The sequence below is a fragment of the Aethalodelphis obliquidens genome, unplaced genomic scaffold (assembly GCF_003676395.1).
Source record: "Aethalodelphis obliquidens isolate GAN/ISIS:26980383/991018 unplaced genomic scaffold, ASM367639v1 scaffold12, whole genome shotgun sequence".
Lineage (NCBI taxonomy): Eukaryota > Metazoa > Chordata > Mammalia > Artiodactyla > Delphinidae > Aethalodelphis > Aethalodelphis obliquidens.
In genome coordinates this window covers 14,347,968-14,368,535 of record NW_020837956.1, presented here as the reverse complement: position 1 = coordinate 14,368,535, position 20,568 = coordinate 14,347,968, and the positions used below count along the sequence as shown (strand labels likewise).

General features: G+C 35.5%; 1 protein-coding gene across 4 annotated transcripts in view; it reads right to left on the bottom strand.

Moving 5' to 3' along the window:
* Positions 1-20,568, bottom strand: part of HEATR5B (HEAT repeat containing 5B) — an 85,748-nt gene that overhangs the window by 36,547 nt on the left and 28,633 nt on the right. For all 4 annotated transcript variants that reach the window (XM_027113379.1, XM_027113378.1, XM_027113380.1 and 1 more), the window contains 6 exons: positions 18,358-18,463; positions 16,431-16,621; positions 13,403-13,562; positions 9,670-9,859; positions 6,962-7,131; positions 852-996 (listed from right to left, as the gene is read on the bottom strand). In XM_027113379.1, coding sequence (XP_026969180.1) covers positions 852-996; positions 6,962-7,131; positions 9,670-9,859; positions 13,403-13,562; positions 16,431-16,621; positions 18,358-18,463 — 962 coding nt within the window. The remainder of the gene's footprint in view (positions 1-851; positions 997-6,961; positions 7,132-9,669; positions 9,860-13,402; positions 13,563-16,430; positions 16,622-18,357; positions 18,464-20,568) is intronic.

The following is a 20,568-nucleotide window of genomic DNA, read 5'->3' as shown; positions in this document are numbered from 1 at the left end:
TAGAAGTTTTGAAATTTTACATGTATTCAGGAGAATTCTGTAACTATTTTTGGTGCTGTTTTCTCTCCAAAAAGCAGTGATGTTTACTGTTAGACTTTTATAATAAACTTCTTTTACATTCTACAGTACAGTATGCTTGTTAATAGAGCTCTTATTACACTATGCTAAAACTGAAGTTATTTTGGTATGTTGCTTCTTAGTATCCAAGCAACTTCTATGCATTAGGAAGTAAAACTTTTCTCTCACAATAGGGGAAATCTCTGTCAAGCTCTGAAAAAGTTCCCAAACCACCTATCCCTAGAAACAGAAGACCAGCTACAAACTCAAGCTATACTTAAAACTCTCCCAAAAGCAAAAAGAACTGAAGAAAGCGAAGATCCACCTTTCGTTACCCAAACATCTACTGACATTTCACAGTTTTACTGGTTACTTTGGTCTTACCTTCTTCAGGGAAAAGTTACATCACAAAAGGTTAACTACTGTCAAAGACTGGAAGCTTTCAGGTAACCCTAAAATAGATAATTTCTCTTTTCAGAAGCCTACTAATGATACAAGGCAATATCCTTAGTCATCCCTTATACAGCTAAAACATTCTCAAGGGATGGCGGAAGTGTCCAGATACTAAATGCTACAAAAAATTTTTTTCAGCTATGAAATTTTAAAAAAGGTAAAAATGTAAAGTTACCAAGAAAACTACATGGGAATTTTAAAAATGATAACAGTTTTATTTTACCTAAAAGAATAAGAAAATTGACCATATTTCAATGCAAAAATGTTATTTAATAAGTAATACTCATTTGAAATGTTAAAATACTTAAACAAAAAGAATATTGACCAATAATATAACTTACTAGCACCACTGCTCTCTTTGTCCCCTGCATTTTTTGCTAGACTCATGGCATATTCGCATACTTCAGCTGCTTCTCTTTGGGCAAGCTGCCGGAGACATGCCACAGCTGCTCGTCGAAGTAACAAATGGGAACTACATAAGTGAACCTGTAAACCACAACAGTTTTAGACTTTTCTTAAAAAAAGCTGTAATCTCACTTGCCTAATGAATATATATGAACACCTTACTTGTGAAGAGGCTCTTCATTTAACCACCTCAGTTGTTTAAGATATAGCCAAATAATGGCCTTTTCAATAAATAGTAATACCAATAAAATGTATAAAGAATATTTTAGTAGCCTATAAAATAACTGCCCCAAGACTTGGGCACTAAAGATCACAAAATATACTTAGATTAAAATCCAGAAAGATCTTTTGCACATCTTATTTTACACATGGTCGTACTAAATTCTGTCAACGAAATTTTTTAAGTGCACAGAGATTAACTGTAGTGAATGAACAGTTAGGGGGCAGAACACACAGTAAGAATTGAAAGCAAAGCGGGGTGTATAGTAAAATAAAAAACCAAAATCAAGCAAACATAAATATCTGAAAAGAACTGCAAAATGGATCCTTTCGGTATAGCATTTTTTTTAATCTCACATGTTCGTGAAAGAATCAATATAGTACACTCTAATACATGAAGTAAAGTATAAGAGGCAGTACTGCATAATAATTAAGAGCTCAGACTCCAGGTGCCAGACTGGATTTGAATCTTGGCTCTGCACTTACTCCTGTGTGATTAGACAAGTTAGATAAGTTACTTAACCTCTCTGTGCCTTGTTTGCCCATATGTGAAATGGGGATAGTAATTCTTCACAGGAATATAGTGAAAATAAAATAAGTTAAAATAAGTATTTTACTTAGAACAGTGGATGACACCTGGTAATTGCTCAATAAATGTTAGCTATTATCACTATTACTATAAATCTGACTCATTGAGAAAATATTATGTTCCATATGCTGCTTTTTAAGCAAAGAACTAGGTAATATATTTTAGAAAGAATCTCATCCAGAAATGATGGGGGGGGAAATAAAATAATAAATAAGTGATGTAGAATACATAACTCCTTCACAATGCTAGATAATATATTTTATCCTCTTAATATAGCATTTGTAACTTATTTTTGTGTAAAACTCACAGCCCATGAAATTACGCCAAGTATTAAAAAAAGAAAATATAACTGAGGAGAGAAAACCTGACAGATCAGATTTTTTTCAACAGAATATATTTTTTTCACGTCTCTTCCTGAAAATAAAGACGTTTTGGAACTGGCAAATATCTTATAATTAGAAAAGTTAAGCATGATCATATGAGATGGGAAGAACAAGTATCTCAGAGTTTCTGCCTTTTTATCTGTACAATGGGGACAATGTCCACCTTACCTCTATCTTACACAACTGTGGTAAGACCAAAACATTAAATATATATGAAGCAGAACACCATAAATTTAATTACATAAATTTAATTACAACTAAATAGAATTATAGCTAAGAAAATACACTCAAGAAATGCTGACTAGCAGAATCAAAGTCAAAGAAATAAAACATTTTAAGGTTTACAAAGTGTTTTCAAAAACTCAATTTCAATGATTCTGAGGTGTACTCTCCCACCCCATTTTAACATCTCTGATATTAGAGATGCAAATTATCATTAATGGTGTCTTGCAGCCACTGTAAACCAGGTAACAACAAAGTTGTATTTGTTTGAAAACTTTCCCTTGACACTTCCTGGTAAAATCCACAAAATGTCAGGAATAAACCATATTAAATTTGATAAAAATATACGGCTTCGTGCAGACTTCCTAGCTGCTTAGATATAATCACAATCTACTGTGACATCCATCAGTATAGCTTGGTGGAACCATGAAGTCTGTTCTCTTCTGTGTCTGGTTTCTTTTTAGCAGTATGTCTGTGAAATTCATCCATGTGATTCCATGTAACAGTTCATTCATTTTTATTGTTGTGTAATATTTTATTGAAGAATTATATCACTATTTATCCACTCTGCTGATTGGTGGACACTTAGGTTGTTTCTGGGTTTTGGCTAGTATGAATAACGAAGCAATGAACATTCCTGTACATGTTTTTTGCACACATGTGCATGCATTTCTGTCAGGTGTTTAGAGTGGAGTTGCTGGGTTATACTGTATGCACACTTTCAACTTTTTGTAGATTATGCCTCATTGTTTTCCGAAGAAGCTGTTTTTTTTTTCTTACATTCCACAAACCTTAGGAATTTGTGTGCTGCTTGCTCCTACATTAAGACCTCTACCTTCCTATAAAAAGCTCTGTTATTTAAACTTTATGTTACCTTGCTATCCTATCCCTTCTGTGCCTGCCATATACTTATATCATGGTCAACTGGATATCCCTGCTCTGTCACTGACGACATGGGCATTCAGCTCAAGTCTTCCTCTCACTGACATCTCCTATAATCTTCCCAGATGACGTAAATGCCATGTGTGGAATAAATGTGCACAGGAGAATGACTGGTCACATGGTATAAAAAGCACCCACTTGCCAGGAGGGAAATAACACTAATTCAGAGTGGTTGTTGTTCTTTCAAAAACACATTTTGAACAGTTCTATCATTAGATACATTTTAATACTTTTAGATCGTTTAATCAAGATTACTATGGTGAAACTTACCTCTTAATACATTTGCTGAAAAAAATCATATTTCATTTGTGTTAGGTATTACACGTGGTATCACATGATACGGCCATTTCTGGTGGCAATGACTGAGTAGAGACGAACATGAAATTGATAAAAATCATCACTGATTTCACTAATTTGGATGAATCCATGTGTGGACTGATTTTTAGAGAGTGTCAAAGATTTGGTAATGAATACAGCTTGAAGGGCATTTGGCAATGTGCAAACAAGTTAGCCACTTAAGTGGCCCCTCTGTCTCATCTTTATCTGCCATGCCATCTCCTTCCCACCATTCTTACCTCCCACCAGTTTTTTGGAAGAGGTTCAGGAAAGTACTCCAACATGCCTTGTAATAAAACCCTTGATGTGCTACGGAAATCATTTTGGAAACATTATCTGCGTTAACACATAGGAAACTCATTGTGTTCCCTACGGCTTACTGATAACCTCCACTGAGATAAAGAAATTCATGTTATTACTTGACCAGATCCTCTTAAATGTGTTCCACCTCATAAGGTCAACTTTCACAGAATAATTACATTTAAGGAGGAAAAAAATGGAGAGAGGAAGCAGACAATTTGAGGAGTGTGTGTCTGCATCTTCATCACATTTATCAGTTGCCTATTAGAGCTGTATCATGCAACAAGTCCACCTTGCTCAAGAGATGCCATCTGTGCCCTCAGAACTTGGCATTAGGCCATGGCTTTTGGCAGGATGGTACATATCTTGTTGCAGAATGCAATCTAGTGTATACTATTAGTTGACTATTTTCTTTGTGGATGTTCTCTGTAAACATTTCATGTGCATCTGGTTTCCACCCTGCAGCACACCTTGACGGTCTGGGACTGATTCAGTTCCCTCCGGTCTACGGTGAAAAGGAGCAAATCTTGTTGAGTAAAGCTAAATATACCACACCAGATCTAATGGCTAAGATCTTGGCCTTTCAGTTCCTTCACCTCCTCCTGCATAACCTTCTCTTCCCTTTCCTCAACAATATTCTCCCACGGTTACCTCTATGGTGCCCTTCTTGCTCCTCTTGTCTTTACCTTCCTCCCTCACCCAAATGAGATTCCATAACCCATCATTTCAGCACTGTCTTGTTAATATCCTTCCTCCCCCATCCTGCTGTCATTTAAGTGAATCTGCTTGGCCAAAGTCCAACTATGAATGTATCAGCATACCTGCTCAATGCCTGCACCTAAGATGTTTACAGCTGTTGGAGAAAAATCTCACAACTAGATGCACTGGTACCATCATAAATCACACGACAGAGCTGAAGAGGGTCACTAACCTCTACTGAACCCTCAGAACTATCACAGAATCTTTTATTTCTGCAGTTACTTCAATCTCCCACATCCCATTCTCCTCAAACTTCTGATCCTCCTCTTTGCTCCCTCATTCACAGAACTTGATCTTCCCTATTACTTGATTAAGAAAGTACCAGTCATTATATAATAACTCCCTCAACTTCCAGTCACCAAATCCAAAACCCGCCTGTGTCTACACTCATCCTCTCCATGCCTACACTCATCCTCTCCTCCTTTCTTCATTTTGCACTGGAAGAGATACTTGTGTCCTGAAAACTATGCCACTGGAAACCTTGGAGGAGTAACTATTCCCTCTCTGTCCTACACCTTTAACTCTCCCACCCTACTGGCTCCATCTTGTCAACATATAAACACGCTCACTCTTCTCACTACTGTAGAAGTAAAAGCATCTCTTTTGACGCCATCACCCACTTGACCTATTGTCTATCCTCTGTCCTCTCCTTTACAGTCAAACTTCTCGAAAGAAGTTCCTATTCACATTCCATATGTAACCCGGTATATTTGGGCTTCCGTTTGTACCACTCTACCAGATGAGCTCTTGCTAAGGACACCATGTGACAAAAGTCAAAGGACACACTGTAGCTGTCATCTCATTTGATCTCTTGACAATATTTGATATGGCTGACCACTCTGCTACTCCACCTGGCATCTGTGAACACCACAACCTCTATTTTCCTTTTTAACTCTCTGACTGCTCTTTCATGTTTTTTGCTGACTCTTTTTCCTTTACTAAATTTTATATACTGGGTTCCTCATTCAGCACTCTCTCCCTGGCGATCTCATCTACTCCTATGTCTTTACCATTTAAATGCTCATGCCTCCCAAGTGAACCTCTCCAACCAGACTTCTCTTTTCCGAGCTCCAGGTCCACGTAACTATTCAAATGTCTAAAACTGAATTAATGATATCCACTCTTTCAGACCTTCTCCTATTCGAGTGTTGCCAATCTCAGGAAGTTATATTACTTTGCTCAAGTCAGAAACCTGGGTCACATCCTTCCTCCATCCCCTAATTAATCAACAAATTCTATCAATCCTTTTTCCTAAATATCACTCAAATCCATCTATTTTTCCCCATTCCCATTGCTACTAACTTGGAAAAGTCATTTTCCTCTCCATCCCTAGACCACCATAATTCCTACCCTGTAGAGTCCATTCGCCACTATGCAGCAAGAATGAAATGTAAAAAGTGCAAATCTGATCATGTTACTCCCCTGTGGAACTCCTTCTACTGGTTCCCAATCACTTGCAGAATAAAGTCCAAAGTTTTAACATATCTAGAAAGTCTGCAAGATGTGTCACCTGGCTAATTGTCCAGCTTCATCTTGTGACCCTATGACCCAGTTCCCCCTCTTCTCTCTTAGCCTTAACCACACTGACTAAAACGTTCCTAAAATGCATCCCCTCCTTCTCATCTCAGGGCCTTTCACATATTTTTCCCTCTGCCTAAAAATAAGTGCTGTTACTCTAACGTCACGCTTTTCCCAAAACTAACTCCTATTTATCCTACCTACAGTTCACACCTTACATATCATTTTTTCAGGGAAATCTTTTCTGAATGCCTGGGTTATGATAGGCTCCCCTGTTATATGCTCTCCTGTAGCCTCTTCTAGCACTTATTTGTAAATAATCATTGTTGACCATATTCCCTTTAAACTATAAACTCCATTATGACAGAGGCGTCATCTTGTCTCATCCACAAATGTATCCCTAGTACTTTGCACAGTTCCTGACATATAGCAACCTCTCAATAAATATTTGTTCAGTGAATCAATTAACAACTGTGATGATAGTAACAGATCCTCAGAAGTTAACAAGCAAACTTTAGGAAAAAGAATTCTGAGTGGGAAAGACTGAAAATATGATACATTCTTAGCCAAGAAATGAACAGTTCATTAAAATATTTCTTAAAGGGTAAAAAAGAAAATCAGTGAATAAAATGAATAGTCATAAAGTGACTACTAAGCTGAAACTCTAGAATGGATAGCCCAGGAAACATGTTTTTTTGTTTTGGCCTAGTCTGATCTTTTGGGAAACAAATTTGGGGCTCCCTAATTAAATCAATGAATGAAATAGCTTCATACTTACACAAAGGCTAGGAACGAGACTAGACAGATTGACATGTCGTGGTGCAAACATGTGAAGCTGCTGAAGGCAAGATATGGCAGCTGCCTGCACGAGAGAATCTGAATGGTCCTGGGTTATTGCACAACCCACCAAACAAGAAGAACGGATTGTGGATATTGTTGCTCCATTCCCTAGAAGCAAAGTCAAAGAGAACATAAAGTACAATGATTTTATTAGTAACACCAAAAATGTCCCTAGAAAATAATTATCTTCTAAATAACCCCTTTCTAAACAAACAAACAAAAAAGTACACCTGAAATTAATACAACACTGTAAATCAACTGTACTTCAATTAAAAAAAAAGAATAACTGTTGAATTAATATTAACTAGTATGTTTGCTCTATGATTAGGTTTGGTACTGCAATTGTTAAACCAATAATCACTATAAGAAATGCCCTTACTTTTTTTCCCCTTACATTTTGACAGCTTACATTTTATCAAGCAAATAAAATCCTACAGAACAGGAGTCAGCAAACTTTTCTTTAAAGGGCCAAAAGTAAATATTTTTTACTGTGCTAGCCAAGAGGCAAAATCCACACTACTCTATTATGTAAGTGCCTATATAACCATTTAAAAATGTTAAAACCATTCTTACCTCATAGGCTGTTAAAAAAAAAAAAAAAGGACCAAAAAACCAGGCATCTGAGCAGATTCGGCCCATGGGCCATAGTTAATTTGCCTATCCTGCCTATCCCCTGTTATAAGAAAGTCATCCCAGAAATTCCTTTCCTTGAAAGCCAACCTCAAAAAAAGAAAACTTTATTCTATTCTATTCTATTTTTTTGGCCACGCTGCACGGCTTGCGGGATCTTAGTTCCCCGACCAGGGATCCAACCCGGGCCCCTAGCAATGAGAGCTAAGAGTCCTAACAACCTCTGGACCACCAGGGAATTCCCCAGGAAGTCACTTTTTAAAGGATGTAATGTACAGCATAGGGAATACAGTGAATAATATACTAACTTTACACAATGACAGATGGTTATTAGACGTAATGTGGTGATCAATTCATAATACATATAAATGTCAGTTGTACACCTGAAATGAATATAATATTGCATGTCAACTATACTTCATCAAAATAAAAAAAGGAGTTACTTTTAAGATAAATAAATATTTCTGATTACTATTCAGACTGTTTTGAAAACAAAAATTCTGCAAAATCCATACAAATGATTTCAAAACACAACTGCTTATGAATGATGATAATGTGTCTCTCTTAGATTTAGCTAGCTTTACATTTATCCCCTGATAAACTATATTCTCTTTTAAACCCATCATTGTTGTATTTGATTCTCTGTTCAAACAATAATACCACATCTATTATATAATAACGATAAATCCTATTTTCCTAACAAGATTAATGGCTCATCTCTGAATAAAGTTTTACTTCTTAAAAAAAAAATTAATGGCAATTTTTACAAAGGTAGGAAAAATAAATTGCAGTATTATATACTGTCTAGATTAAAATGTCTTAATTGCCAAATATAAGTGATTTAAAATTTTTACCAATGCAAAATAATTTTATATACAACAGAGACCAAACAAGGAAATCATAGACTCATGCAAGAGTCACATTCTAGTCTGAAATACACACTGCCTCATCAGAAAGTACTTGGTAAACACCTACACTTAATCAAAGGCACATATTTATACTCTCTACATCCTTGTGATATTCACTGAAAGAAAGAACTATCAACTTTTCTCAGAGGACACTGAGTCCAAGATAGAGAAATGTCTAAATCACATTTTTTGAATTCCTACCATTCATCCTTAAGATCTTTTCTTTTTTCACTTCCGTCTTTTTTTTTTTAATATCTGTCCGAATGGAGGCAACATATAGCATAGTGATTAAGAATACAGGAAAAGGAAATTTATCTGAGCTTCACCTCTGATTCCAACTACTCATTGGCTATACACACACACACACACACACATATATATATATATGTATAAAACCTTGGACCGCTTTCAGCCTCAGTATTTCATCTGTAAAACAGAGAGATATACCTTTATCAGGACTGCTGTCACAATTAAGTGAGGTAATATAAATAAAAAGCTTGATCCATTGAAAGATTTAATAAATGGTAGGGGAAAAAAAGGAATGCTCTGAAAGTGGCTTATATATTTTGCATAAATTCACAGTAATTTTCTTACCTGAGTGTTTAATTTAACCATTAGTAGAATTATTTCAGTGGAAGTGCATGGTAAGAATATGTGCCTTAGGATCACAAATCTGCTACTCCTTAGCTGAGTAACTTATCTTCTCTGAGCTTACTTCCTCAGAGAAAAACTAGATAATATTATCATCCATAGAGTTAAAAAAAAAAGTGAAGCTAAAGTCCATGAAGACAATTGTATGGCACTCCAGGCCAAAGGAACTCCACTTTTATCTTTGACTTCAAGGGGCTCCAGGTAACATTTCACTTAGATGTTTTCTCTGCTCATAACTTCAAATCACCTTCACATCACAGGTTTGTTGCAGGGATTAAATAAAATAGCACATGTAAAAAGCAGAGTTCCAGGTGTTCAGTAAATTGCAAGCATTCAATACATAGTAATTATTATTATTGTTACAAGATTTCTTTAGGCAACGTTATGGTGACATTCAGGAAGTTGAAAGACAGTAATTATCTATCTAGTCCCTTTACTTTAAGATGAATTTACTCACCTTGTAGTTCAGGGCCAACAGTAGTTATTATAGCACCCAAACATCTACCCAAACACTGATGAACTTCTGTATGGGAGGGTGGAACTGTCAACAGCAAGGTAAGAACTAGAGATAATGTTGGCTCCACATATCCACGATACATTGGGCCACTGGAATCCACTATCAGAGCAAGTGAATGAAGGGACCAAGTCTGGAATAAAATATGATTTTATTTTATTGTAAGTAATAGAGTATACTGAATTGATATTTAACTTAAATTTTCATAAACACCAACATCGTAGTTTTTTTTGTCAACATCGTAGTTTTTAATCAATAATCTAGAAATATATTCCTTAAGAAATAAAAGCTAGCACATAAGCTACCAGTAGCTAATAACCAAAGTCACTGATGTACAAATGCTATGTTTACAGTTTCTCTGTAGTGTGGCTTTGAGTGTCAGAAAAATAGTTTTGTTGATGAACTCATTTTTCTGTTATAATGTACATGTATTTCATACTTCCAAAAAACAATGACTGATATAATAAGTGTTTGATTTAGTGGTTGCTGTGGACATCAAATATATCTTTATTGCCTGTATTGTTGGAGTTTTACTAAGAAACTAGTCTGAAATAAAACAATCTGAAATAAAACAATGTTCTGCACTCAGATCTATTTCTCGAGCAATGACATTCACAAAACAGTTCCTCAAGTGCATCAAACCATTTCAGGCCCAAATTTTTGTTTACTAAGCACAAATAATCTTAGTGGCTAATAGTATTTGCAAAACTAACCCAGAGCAATGTACTGTAATCAGCACAGGCTTAAGAAAACGCAAAGTCCTTTAAGCTGCCCACATCCACCTGTTAAAGAACGAACCTTTTATTTTTGCTGTTGGCAGCCCCAAAGGAGAGCTGCACTACTGGGCTGAGGACAGAGAGGTCTCAACAGAGAAGCTACCCAACTTACCACCATGGCAGAAAAAAAATCCATACCTTAATTTCTATTACCTATCAATCTACTCCAATCCTAGGGAATTTAGCAACCTGAGTTGGACAATTATGTGTAGAAACCACACCTATTGACAAAAGTAATAGGGATATAACAGCTTGAGGGAGGAAAACCAGAATACACATCCTGGAGAAAAAAAATTAATGGAAGAAACAAAAGAAAGTATTTTAATAAAACTATCATAAGGATTTTTAAGACAAATAATTAAAGCACAAAGGAGATTCTAGAAGTGTTTTTAAAAAACAAACACACACCCAGTATTTATATTAAATTGTTCAGTAGAAAACTGGAAAAAAAAAGAATTATTGTTAAATACCAAAATCATTATCTTGAAGTTCAAATGGAAGATTATCCTGTAACCCACAGTGAAAATACAAAAAAATTAAAATAATGAGGATAAAGACAAGAGACTCAATATATAAATAAGTACCAGAAAGAGAAAAAGAAAAGATAAACTTATATAGAACTTGATGAAATTTCTAAGCTGCAAGGATAGAGAGAAAAATTCTTACACACTGTGAAACCAAAATATAAGGTTACAAACATACAGACATATTTCAGATAAGTTTCTTAGCAATAAAAAGATGGGGAAAAAGATAGTTATGATGTCCATAAGCATCATTAATTCAGAAATTTATTACATAAACCAATGTCTTTTGGGCATGTGAAATATATCCATTGTGTAAAAGAAGAAAATGAATTCATCATTAAAGTTTTATATCTGAATATTCAAAGCCACACTGCAGAGAAACTTTAAATAGAGTAGTTGCACATCAGTTGTTTTGATTATTGGCTTATATGTTATCTTTTACTTCTTAAAGAACATATTTGAAAGTTTTTATAGATAGCTGATGAAAAACTGAGATGTTAATATCTATGGAAATTTAACTCAAAAAATTAAGCTACTATTAGCCTCTTACACGCAACACAAAAAATAGTGAAACATTTATGAATAATGAAAAAAAGGACTGTGTGCCAGGAACAATATACCCAACCCAAATATCATTCAAATTTGAAGACAGAATAAAGCCTTTCTTTTTAGATATGCAAGGAATCAAAAAGCACACCAGTCAACGACCCTTTCTAAGATTATTATTGCTAAAGGAAGTTTTCCTATCAAGTAAAAATAAAATAAGAACAAAGATCTGAAGACAGGAGTTGAGGATACAAAAAAGAAAACATTATTGAAGACTAAATCTCTAGTAGTTACAACTAAATACATGTATACAATAATTTGACTGGAAAGTATAAATTTTGAGTTAGGATTCTTATAACAGAAGAGACTTTAGAAAAAACTGAAGAATGCTACCATACTATTCTTGTGCAGATGTGAGCTGAAACAGAAGCTCTGAGGAAATATAAGTGGTCCACGTTACAGTAAGATGTCATGTCATAGAAAAAGAATCATGTGAAGCAGTCACTTACAGGAGTGTAGTTTTAAGAAATTAAAGCAAGAGAGGGCTGAGAAAAAGGTGAAGACAAAGGAAAGATAACTAGCACGTACTCGTTGACAGAAAAGAAGAAAGCAGCAACTTCTTAGGTAAAATAATTTCACAGTTGTGTTCTTTTCTTCCAGATTACTATGGAAACAGCATTAAGAAAAAAACACAAAAAACAGCATAGCACCTCTTTAGGAGCAACATTACTTCATTTTTGATTTTAGTCCTTTTGGGTCTTTTGTGCTTTACACAGCTGGAAACCTTTACCAAGAAGTCAAAGGCAAACTAAGACTGTAGACGAAGAAGTCTCTGGTGGATTTTGCATTCTTTTCTTATGGTGAAGGAACCCATTTATTAACAAACTAATGACAGGTAGTAATGGCAATCAAACTTGTCTATTCCAGCTTCTGAGTCCCAATATGAAGCTGGCGAGTTGAATGTTATTGGTTTCATATACTCGATATTTTTAGATGCATCACTGGGAAATGGCAAATCAAGGATATTTTCACACATGTGAAGTTCTTGCCTCTTATTGTAGTTATACCTATTTTTGTATAAAATATTCAAGAAGAGAGAAAAAAGAAATTCAAGGAGTACACCTGAAGATTCAGCCAACACTGTACCTGGGTTAGGGTATTAGAGAAGAGAGAGAAGACTGCTATTAAAAGAAATTTGATCATCCAACAAATGTAAGGAAATACAAAGAAGAGGAAACATGTACAAAGGATGATAAATAATAAAAAGAAATCATGTTTCAAGGAATGTTGTGAATGGGTTAAACTCCCAGAATAAGAAAGACTTTAGGATTAGGTTCAGATACAAATTCCTTTTATACACTCATAAAGCAAAATGACAGAGAAACACCCTAAGACATTTTTCCTAACAGCCCATCAGAATCAATACTATTTTTACAAATAATTTTCCTCAAAATAATATTTTAAAATTTCATAATAGGGCTTCCTTGGTGGTGCAGTGGTTAAGAATCCGCCTGCCAATGTAGGGGACATGGGTTTGAGCCCTGGTCTGGGAAGATCCACATGCCGCGGAGCAACTAAGCCCGTGCGCCACAACTACTGAAGCCTGCACACCGCAACTACTGAAGCCTGCGCACCCAGAGCCCATGCTCTGCAACAAGAGAAGCCACCTCAATGAGAAGCCCACACACCGCAACGAAGAGTAGCCCCTGCTCTCCACAACTAGAGAAAGCCCGCGTGCAGCAATGAAGACCCAACACAGCCAAAATTAATTAATTAATTAATTAATTAATTTATCCAAAAAATTTCATAATAAACAAATCCATATTATACCTGGACTTCAGAGGATGTCCCATCCTGTGCTAGAGCCAATAAAATGCTGACGCTGGTCTTCAGATGTTGTCCTGAGCCGATACCACCAACATAACGATGCAAACAGCCCAGAGCCAAAGAATGGCCAGTTCTGGATACAACATCTCGAGCTGATTTCAATCTGGAAAAGAGTTATGCTTCAGGGATTGTTTTTTCTATTTCCCTATGGCAATAACAAGCTTATGAATCACACAATAAAAGGGATTTATTCTGGAAATCAGAAAAGATTACAATCTTTATTACTTCTTTCTCTACTCACTAACAAGAGTTAGAGATTTACTTTAAACTGGTTAAAGTCATACATTTCACTGAAGAAAGCCTACCTTTAGAGAAATATGAAAGAGGACCTACAACTTCACAGCTTTTAAGATTAATTATTCCTTGAAAAGACAAGAGCCATTTGAAATGTATTTTTTACCATTGGTGTTTTAAATAAAAGACAAATAAGACAAAAAGACTATGACTCATAATCACACACCAACATAGTCAGTTACTATTAGAAAACATTAAAATACCACTAAGAACAAAACTCCTAAAATAACAAAGGAGGCTAGAAAGCAACTTTGGATGCATTTTCAAAACTGTATTATAACTCTCAATAAGCCATCCATGATCAAACTTCTGTCACAAGCTCATAAAAATGAAATAAAGCCAAGATATGAAAAACCATCACCAAGACTCTGGCTGGTCAGTTTGCCTATGGCAAAGAAAGAAAAATTCTAAGTGCTGTCACGATGGAACAGACATTAAGAAATGTAGTAATGAAGGAAGTGAACTAAGTCCATCCTTAGCAGTATTTCTAATATACTATATCCTTGGATAAGTGATCTCTCTCTCTCTATGCCTCAGTTTCTCCATCTGTAAAATGAACATTATCATTACTCCTATATAGCAGTTGTTTTGAGGAATGAAAGAAGAATGAATGCAACCTGTGAATTCTAAAAAGCCTTATACAGATTAGAAAGATTGTTACTTTTCAGAGTTCATTTCAGTGAGCTAAAAAAAAGCTGAGCCAATTTTCTCAGTGACAGTCATCTATTCAATAAAGTAAGTAATCTAAGATACAAAAATATATCATATATATACTTTCCCAGGGGTCTCAGAGTGATTTTCAATTTGAATGGAAACTAATTTAACCAGTAATGGTTTTTATTTTTTTCTGAACTGGGTCTTAAGCAATTGAGTTACTCCCTATTAACTGAGAACGGTTTATAAGAATGATTCCAGTCTTAATGCTAAGATGGCATACGATTTTAACATGCAAAAACAGCTGACAGATCTGTATGTATAGGTGATTTGGCTTTTCACAGTTGGATACTATATCAGCAAGAGATAATGTTGATAAAAAAGTCTGATATAATGAAGTTGCAAGATATTGAAGCTTTTTCAAAATAGAACCAGATTTTGTCAAATCTAAGATACCACAGATTTTTCTTAATGTACCATTATTTTATATAACAGTATAAAAGAAAAAAATGCTGACAAATAATTATGACATTTCTTAGAGATTTTAGGACAAATCCCAATTTCAGATAACTTAAAATGTGAAAAAACAGATAACAAAATCTGTGTACTAATTAATTTCAGATCATAATAAATTATTTAGAAAAGCTAATGAAATTAAGCACTGAGAACACTTGCAAACCATTAACCAGACAGGTATGAATATGAATGAAATGTCCTTGTGTTTTACCAGAATAAGTATAAATACTCCTATAGGTATTAAAGCACTTATAAATTAAAACCACTTGTAACTAAAGAAAAATTAACCAGTCAAGAGTTTTCCAAAGAAATACACTCTTATTTTACCTACTATTAACAGAGCACAAACCATGAAACAGGTAGCTAAGACTGGTTCTAACTTTTAAAAATTCTTTAACAAAAGTTGATTTCAGGATTAATGAGAGACACTTGGAAAAGGCAAAGTTAATCTATTGCTAGAAAATAAGCAAAGTCATCCTGCAGAAGACTAAGTGCCTGGGAATGGTTTAGCTACATTCTGCCTGCTCACATTATCCTTAGTGAGTCAAACAATACACTGGGGCATCATCCTAAACCAGCCAAACTGCCACTGTGTGTGAAGACAAGGACAGCCATCCTCAGATACGCAAGAGTTCAGAAAATACTTCTTCCGAACCACTACTTCACAACCACTGCTTCTCCCAACCTCTCTCTTGTTAATAATTATGATATAGTTTGGTATAATTAATCCTCAAAATATACAATACTTAAGAATGATTAATTTGGGCTTCCCTGGTGGCGCAGTGGTTGAGAGTCCGCCTGCCGATGCAGGGGACACGGGTTCGTGCCCCGGTCCGGGGGGATCCCACATGCCGCGGAGCGGCTGGGCCCGTGAGCCATGGCCGCTGGGCCTGCGCGTCTGGAGCCTGTGCTCCGCAACAGGAGAGGCCACAACAGTGAGAGGCCCGCGTACCGCAAAAAAAAAAAAAAAAAGAATGAGTAATTTACATAACTCAAGTGTTAATTCTTGACCACTCTTGATTTTCAACTGCTCTACTTCAAGTACTTGATTAACAATCAACAGTCACTAATAACTGCATTTATCATCTTAATCATACTTATTTGGATCTCTGAGATCACTCTTTTAAATTAATATTGCCAAGAAATTCTTAAAAGCTAATGCTAAATGTATCCCCTGTTTCAGGGATAATTTAAGAAATGATAAACTTGGTAGTAGTTAGAAAAAGAATGGCTTATCCCAAAAAGTGAAAATTAACAGAAAGAATAATGGCGGGGGGTGTGGGAGGGCAGAGATAAGAGAAAAGGACTACATATAACTGAGAGACACCGTCACTAACAATCCTCTTGATTCTGTTATGTAACATTCAAGAGCTGAAACAGAAACCTGCACCACACTGAAAGTATCTACCATGTGGAAAATATACAGTCCAGTTAATAATTACTGATAACTTAAAAGACATCTTTGTGTATGAGAGAAAATTACTTGTTGATAAAGAGACCCACTTACTTGTCAAAGCTATATTGGGCCATTCTAGCAATGAAAGTTGCTTCTCCAACCACCTGAGCCATTCTTCCAAGAGCTTCCCCTGCTGCACATCGTAAGATGGGGTTTGGGTTGTCAAGGGCCCCCATAACTAGTGTCAGAGCAGATTTACGAACTTCCTCAGGTCCTAAAGTACTTTTGTTTTCAGCCAGGCCCTATGGTTATTTAAAAAAAAAAAAAGGACTGCAATCTTTGTAAATATACATATATCTTCACACATTATTTTCTTCAGCCAACTTTCCCATGCATATACTATGCCTAGAATTAATACATGTTAGACTGACAGTAATCACTTTCCTAAACAGGATTTCACAACATGATATATTACATAGCTGTAGTTGAATCAGCCCTAAAACCAACAATACCTGGGAGTGTCTCTATCCAAAGACAAATACTTAAAAGTTGTTTTTATACATAAAGGACACTGTATTATTAAATCAACTGTTATTTAACTGACTGAAATTTATCATTATAACTTTAAGGAAGGAAAAGGCCTCATGAACATGAAACTTTGATACATTTATATAAAAATGCCAGAGACGATAATTATGTCATAAAGAGTATATCCAATACATACCTAAAGACAAAATGAGGTAAGAATAATCAGTAACTGAATGTTGAACTGAATCAGTATGAATGTTCATCATACTAAATGTTAATATCTCTCTTCTAGTTACACTTACTGTCCTGGAACTTAAATTACTTACTTGAGACCAAAAATATAAGTCATGGTAGCTAGGGAAAATGTTAACTACAGCAGAGGCATTAGTGAGCACATATATGAAGAAATACATACTGTACAGCAATATTACAGCTGTTAACCAACCTTCCAACCACTGAGGGAAACTATGACCACCCCACTCCTTTCTTAAAAAACTCAGATGTTGGTAGCTGATGGTCTCTGAAAAGGGCATATACTAATGATTATATAAATGGTACAAGCCTTTATTTGTATAACCAATGCCTACATCCCTTTTCCCTGAAGTTTACAAAATGTGATTTAATTCATGCTCATTTAAACACTTGTACTTGTTGCCCTTTTAAAGCAGTGATATCTTATAATAAGCTTAGTGCTGAATAACATGACTTTTCAAATACATCATGAGAGGCTATAAGCTCCATAGTACAGTACATGAACTCTGAGAGATAAGCAAAATATTTGTTATTTCACTTCATACATGTAGAATATGAGGTTTAAAAAAGGCTAAAGGAACTATACAAGACAGAAACCTATTGAGTAGCTAAACCAGAACACAATCTCTAAATGCAGCACTCTTTTAACTACATAACAAACATAGCCTCTCCTGCTTTATGATCTAAACCACAAATCAAACTTAAGCTTTATCTAGTTAGCCTTCAATAGAATACCAAATTTCATTAGTCAGACATGTTTGAAAATTCTGAATATACCAGCACTTGTAAAATTTGAGGTATCAAATCAAAATATGAATTTTAATATTACTAAAATATAAAATACTTATTTAAATACAATGAGCCTAATATAAAGTTTCTAGTCATTTAAATGAAATAATATAAAAGCATGGTTATCCAGAGCTATACATATAAACGTAATAGTCTAGTTATGTCTGAATTACTATATTAAAGGTATTAATTAAAATCTTAGTTCAGGGGCTTCCCTGGTGGCGCAGTGGTTGAGAGTCCGCCCACCGATGCAGGGGACACGGGTTCGTGCCCCGGTCCGGGAAGATCCCACATGCCGTGGAGCGGCTGGGCCCGTGAGCCATGGCCGCTGAGCCTGCGAGTCCAGAGCCTGTGCTCCGCAATGGGAGAGGCCACAACAGTGAGAGGCCCGTGTACCACAAAAAAATAGAAATAAAAAATAAAATAAAATCTTAGTTCAGAATATTTGCTATGTTTTAAAAGTAAATACCTTTAGTGCACTAAGAACAGCTGTAAAAATATTAAGCTGCACAGCCTGCTGGCGAACACCTTTGGCTTGTTTAACACATTCGGCAAAGTGATCCAACATCTGTAATCTGTAACAATAAAGATCACATTAGCAATACTTTTTATTCAAACCTGGCCCAAAAAACAGAGATAAGAAGAAGGGTATAAGCTGATTGTTTAACAAATAATGCCCCATGCTATCTCTTTTCACTTCATTCCCTGGTCTAAACTGGATCTCCTACTTCTGAATTAATATACGGACATGAACTACTAACTGGCACAACACAAGGGACTAATATTAAGTTTCAATCAGCAAAATAATGTCATAATTTCAGTGGTCTTTAGTGTGCAACAAAGCGCCTGGCATAAAGTAGGTGCTCAAGGTTTCTTGAATAACAATCATTAATTGTGCATCTCTGTGGAAGATTTTTAAGTTGGAAATCTTAAAATGTGGCATAATTTTTTTCTCTTTAAAAAATACTCTCACACACAGAAGAAAATAGTACCTCATGTCCTATCTTTAGAAGCTAATTGGGAGATTTTTTTTAAAAAGATTTAGCTTTGGTCAATTTTGTTAAATGTGAAAAATCAGAGGTGAATTGGTTTTCTTGTTTCAAATTTTTAAAATGAGACAGTTATCCCTCTTCCCCAAATCACAGCCATTTGAGACTCTTCTGATTAAAGAGAATGAGGTCATATCAGATTCTTCTAAAAAGAATAGAGGTGGGGCAAAGGAATCTAGGGAAATTTCACTGGAAGGATTTATGCTCAATTATAAAAGGCCATGGGTCTCAGGGCAAAGCATTCTTCAAAAATCACATAGGAAGAAAACATCTAGCCTCCAGCAGGAACTCCAGTTAGAGGTACTTGGGGCTAAAGCTGACACTTGTACACCTGTCTGACACAGATCCACATCTATGCTGAAGAAGCAGGGCACTGTCCACACTGCTTTCAAGCACACGCCTGAAAAGACACACATGGTCTCCAACATAGACATCATGTGCCTATAACTGACCTCAAATACATGACTTAAACAAATTTTTTTCCTTACTATATTTATTTCTTTTAATTTGAAAAATATTAACAAAAAGTTCCTACCTAGAAATAACCATTGAACATTTTCACGTATTTTAAAATATCAAACTGGGATCACTTCTTGCCTTTTACCTTCTTCATTTAACACTATATAATGAGCATTTTCTGATATCAAAACATTGTCTCTGTAAAATGTATTCCAGCCTATCAACTTTCCATAATTTATTCACTGATTCCTACATCCCTGGATATTTATGTTACATATTTTAATAGAACTTATGTATTTTTACTTCATCTGGTTCCACAAAAGTGATTTAATAAAGTTAAGAGGACTTCCCTGGTGGCACAGTGGTTAAGAATCTACCTGCCAATGCAGGAGACACGGGTTTGAGCCGTGGTCCGGGAAGATCCCACATGCCACGGAGCAACTAAGTCCGTGCGCCACAACTACTGAGCCTGCGCTCTAGAGCCCGTGAGCCACAACTACTGAAGCCCGCGTGCCTAGAGCCCGTGCTCCGCAACGAGAGAAGCCACTGCAACAAGAAGCCTGCGTACCACAATGAAGAGTGGCCCCCGCTCACGTCAACTAGAGAGCCCACACACAGCAATGAAGACCCAATGCAGCCATAAATAAATAAATAAATTTTTTTTTTTTTTTAAAAAGATAATCCTGAATTCTAGTTACAGGTCTCATAACTAGCTGTATAATTTCTGACAAACCACGAACTCTTAGACCTAGATTTCTTTAGATTTAAAACAAGGACATTAAAGTAGATGCCTTATAAGATCCTTTCACCTTTAATGATCTTTAACATTTATGTGGCAACCAAATGTTCTTAAAGATAACCGGATGAAGTAAAATTTCATATTTAAAAATTTCCACTCAAATTAAAAACCAATTAATCAACTAACCTACATATGTAAAGATATGCTATCTTTTCTATACAACTACAACAATGTTTTTAAGGCATAGTTTGTAAAACCTGAACTATCTGTGAAGGTCTTGCATTAATTCATTTTTACTCCTTCTTCTGGGAAAATCACTGTAAGTATATAAAATGCTTACTAAGTTAAGTATGGTGTCTGTGGACACAAAGTATAGCAAATTAAAATGTTCCTATTAAAAAAAGAATCAGTTACTTCAGTGTTCCAAGTTCCA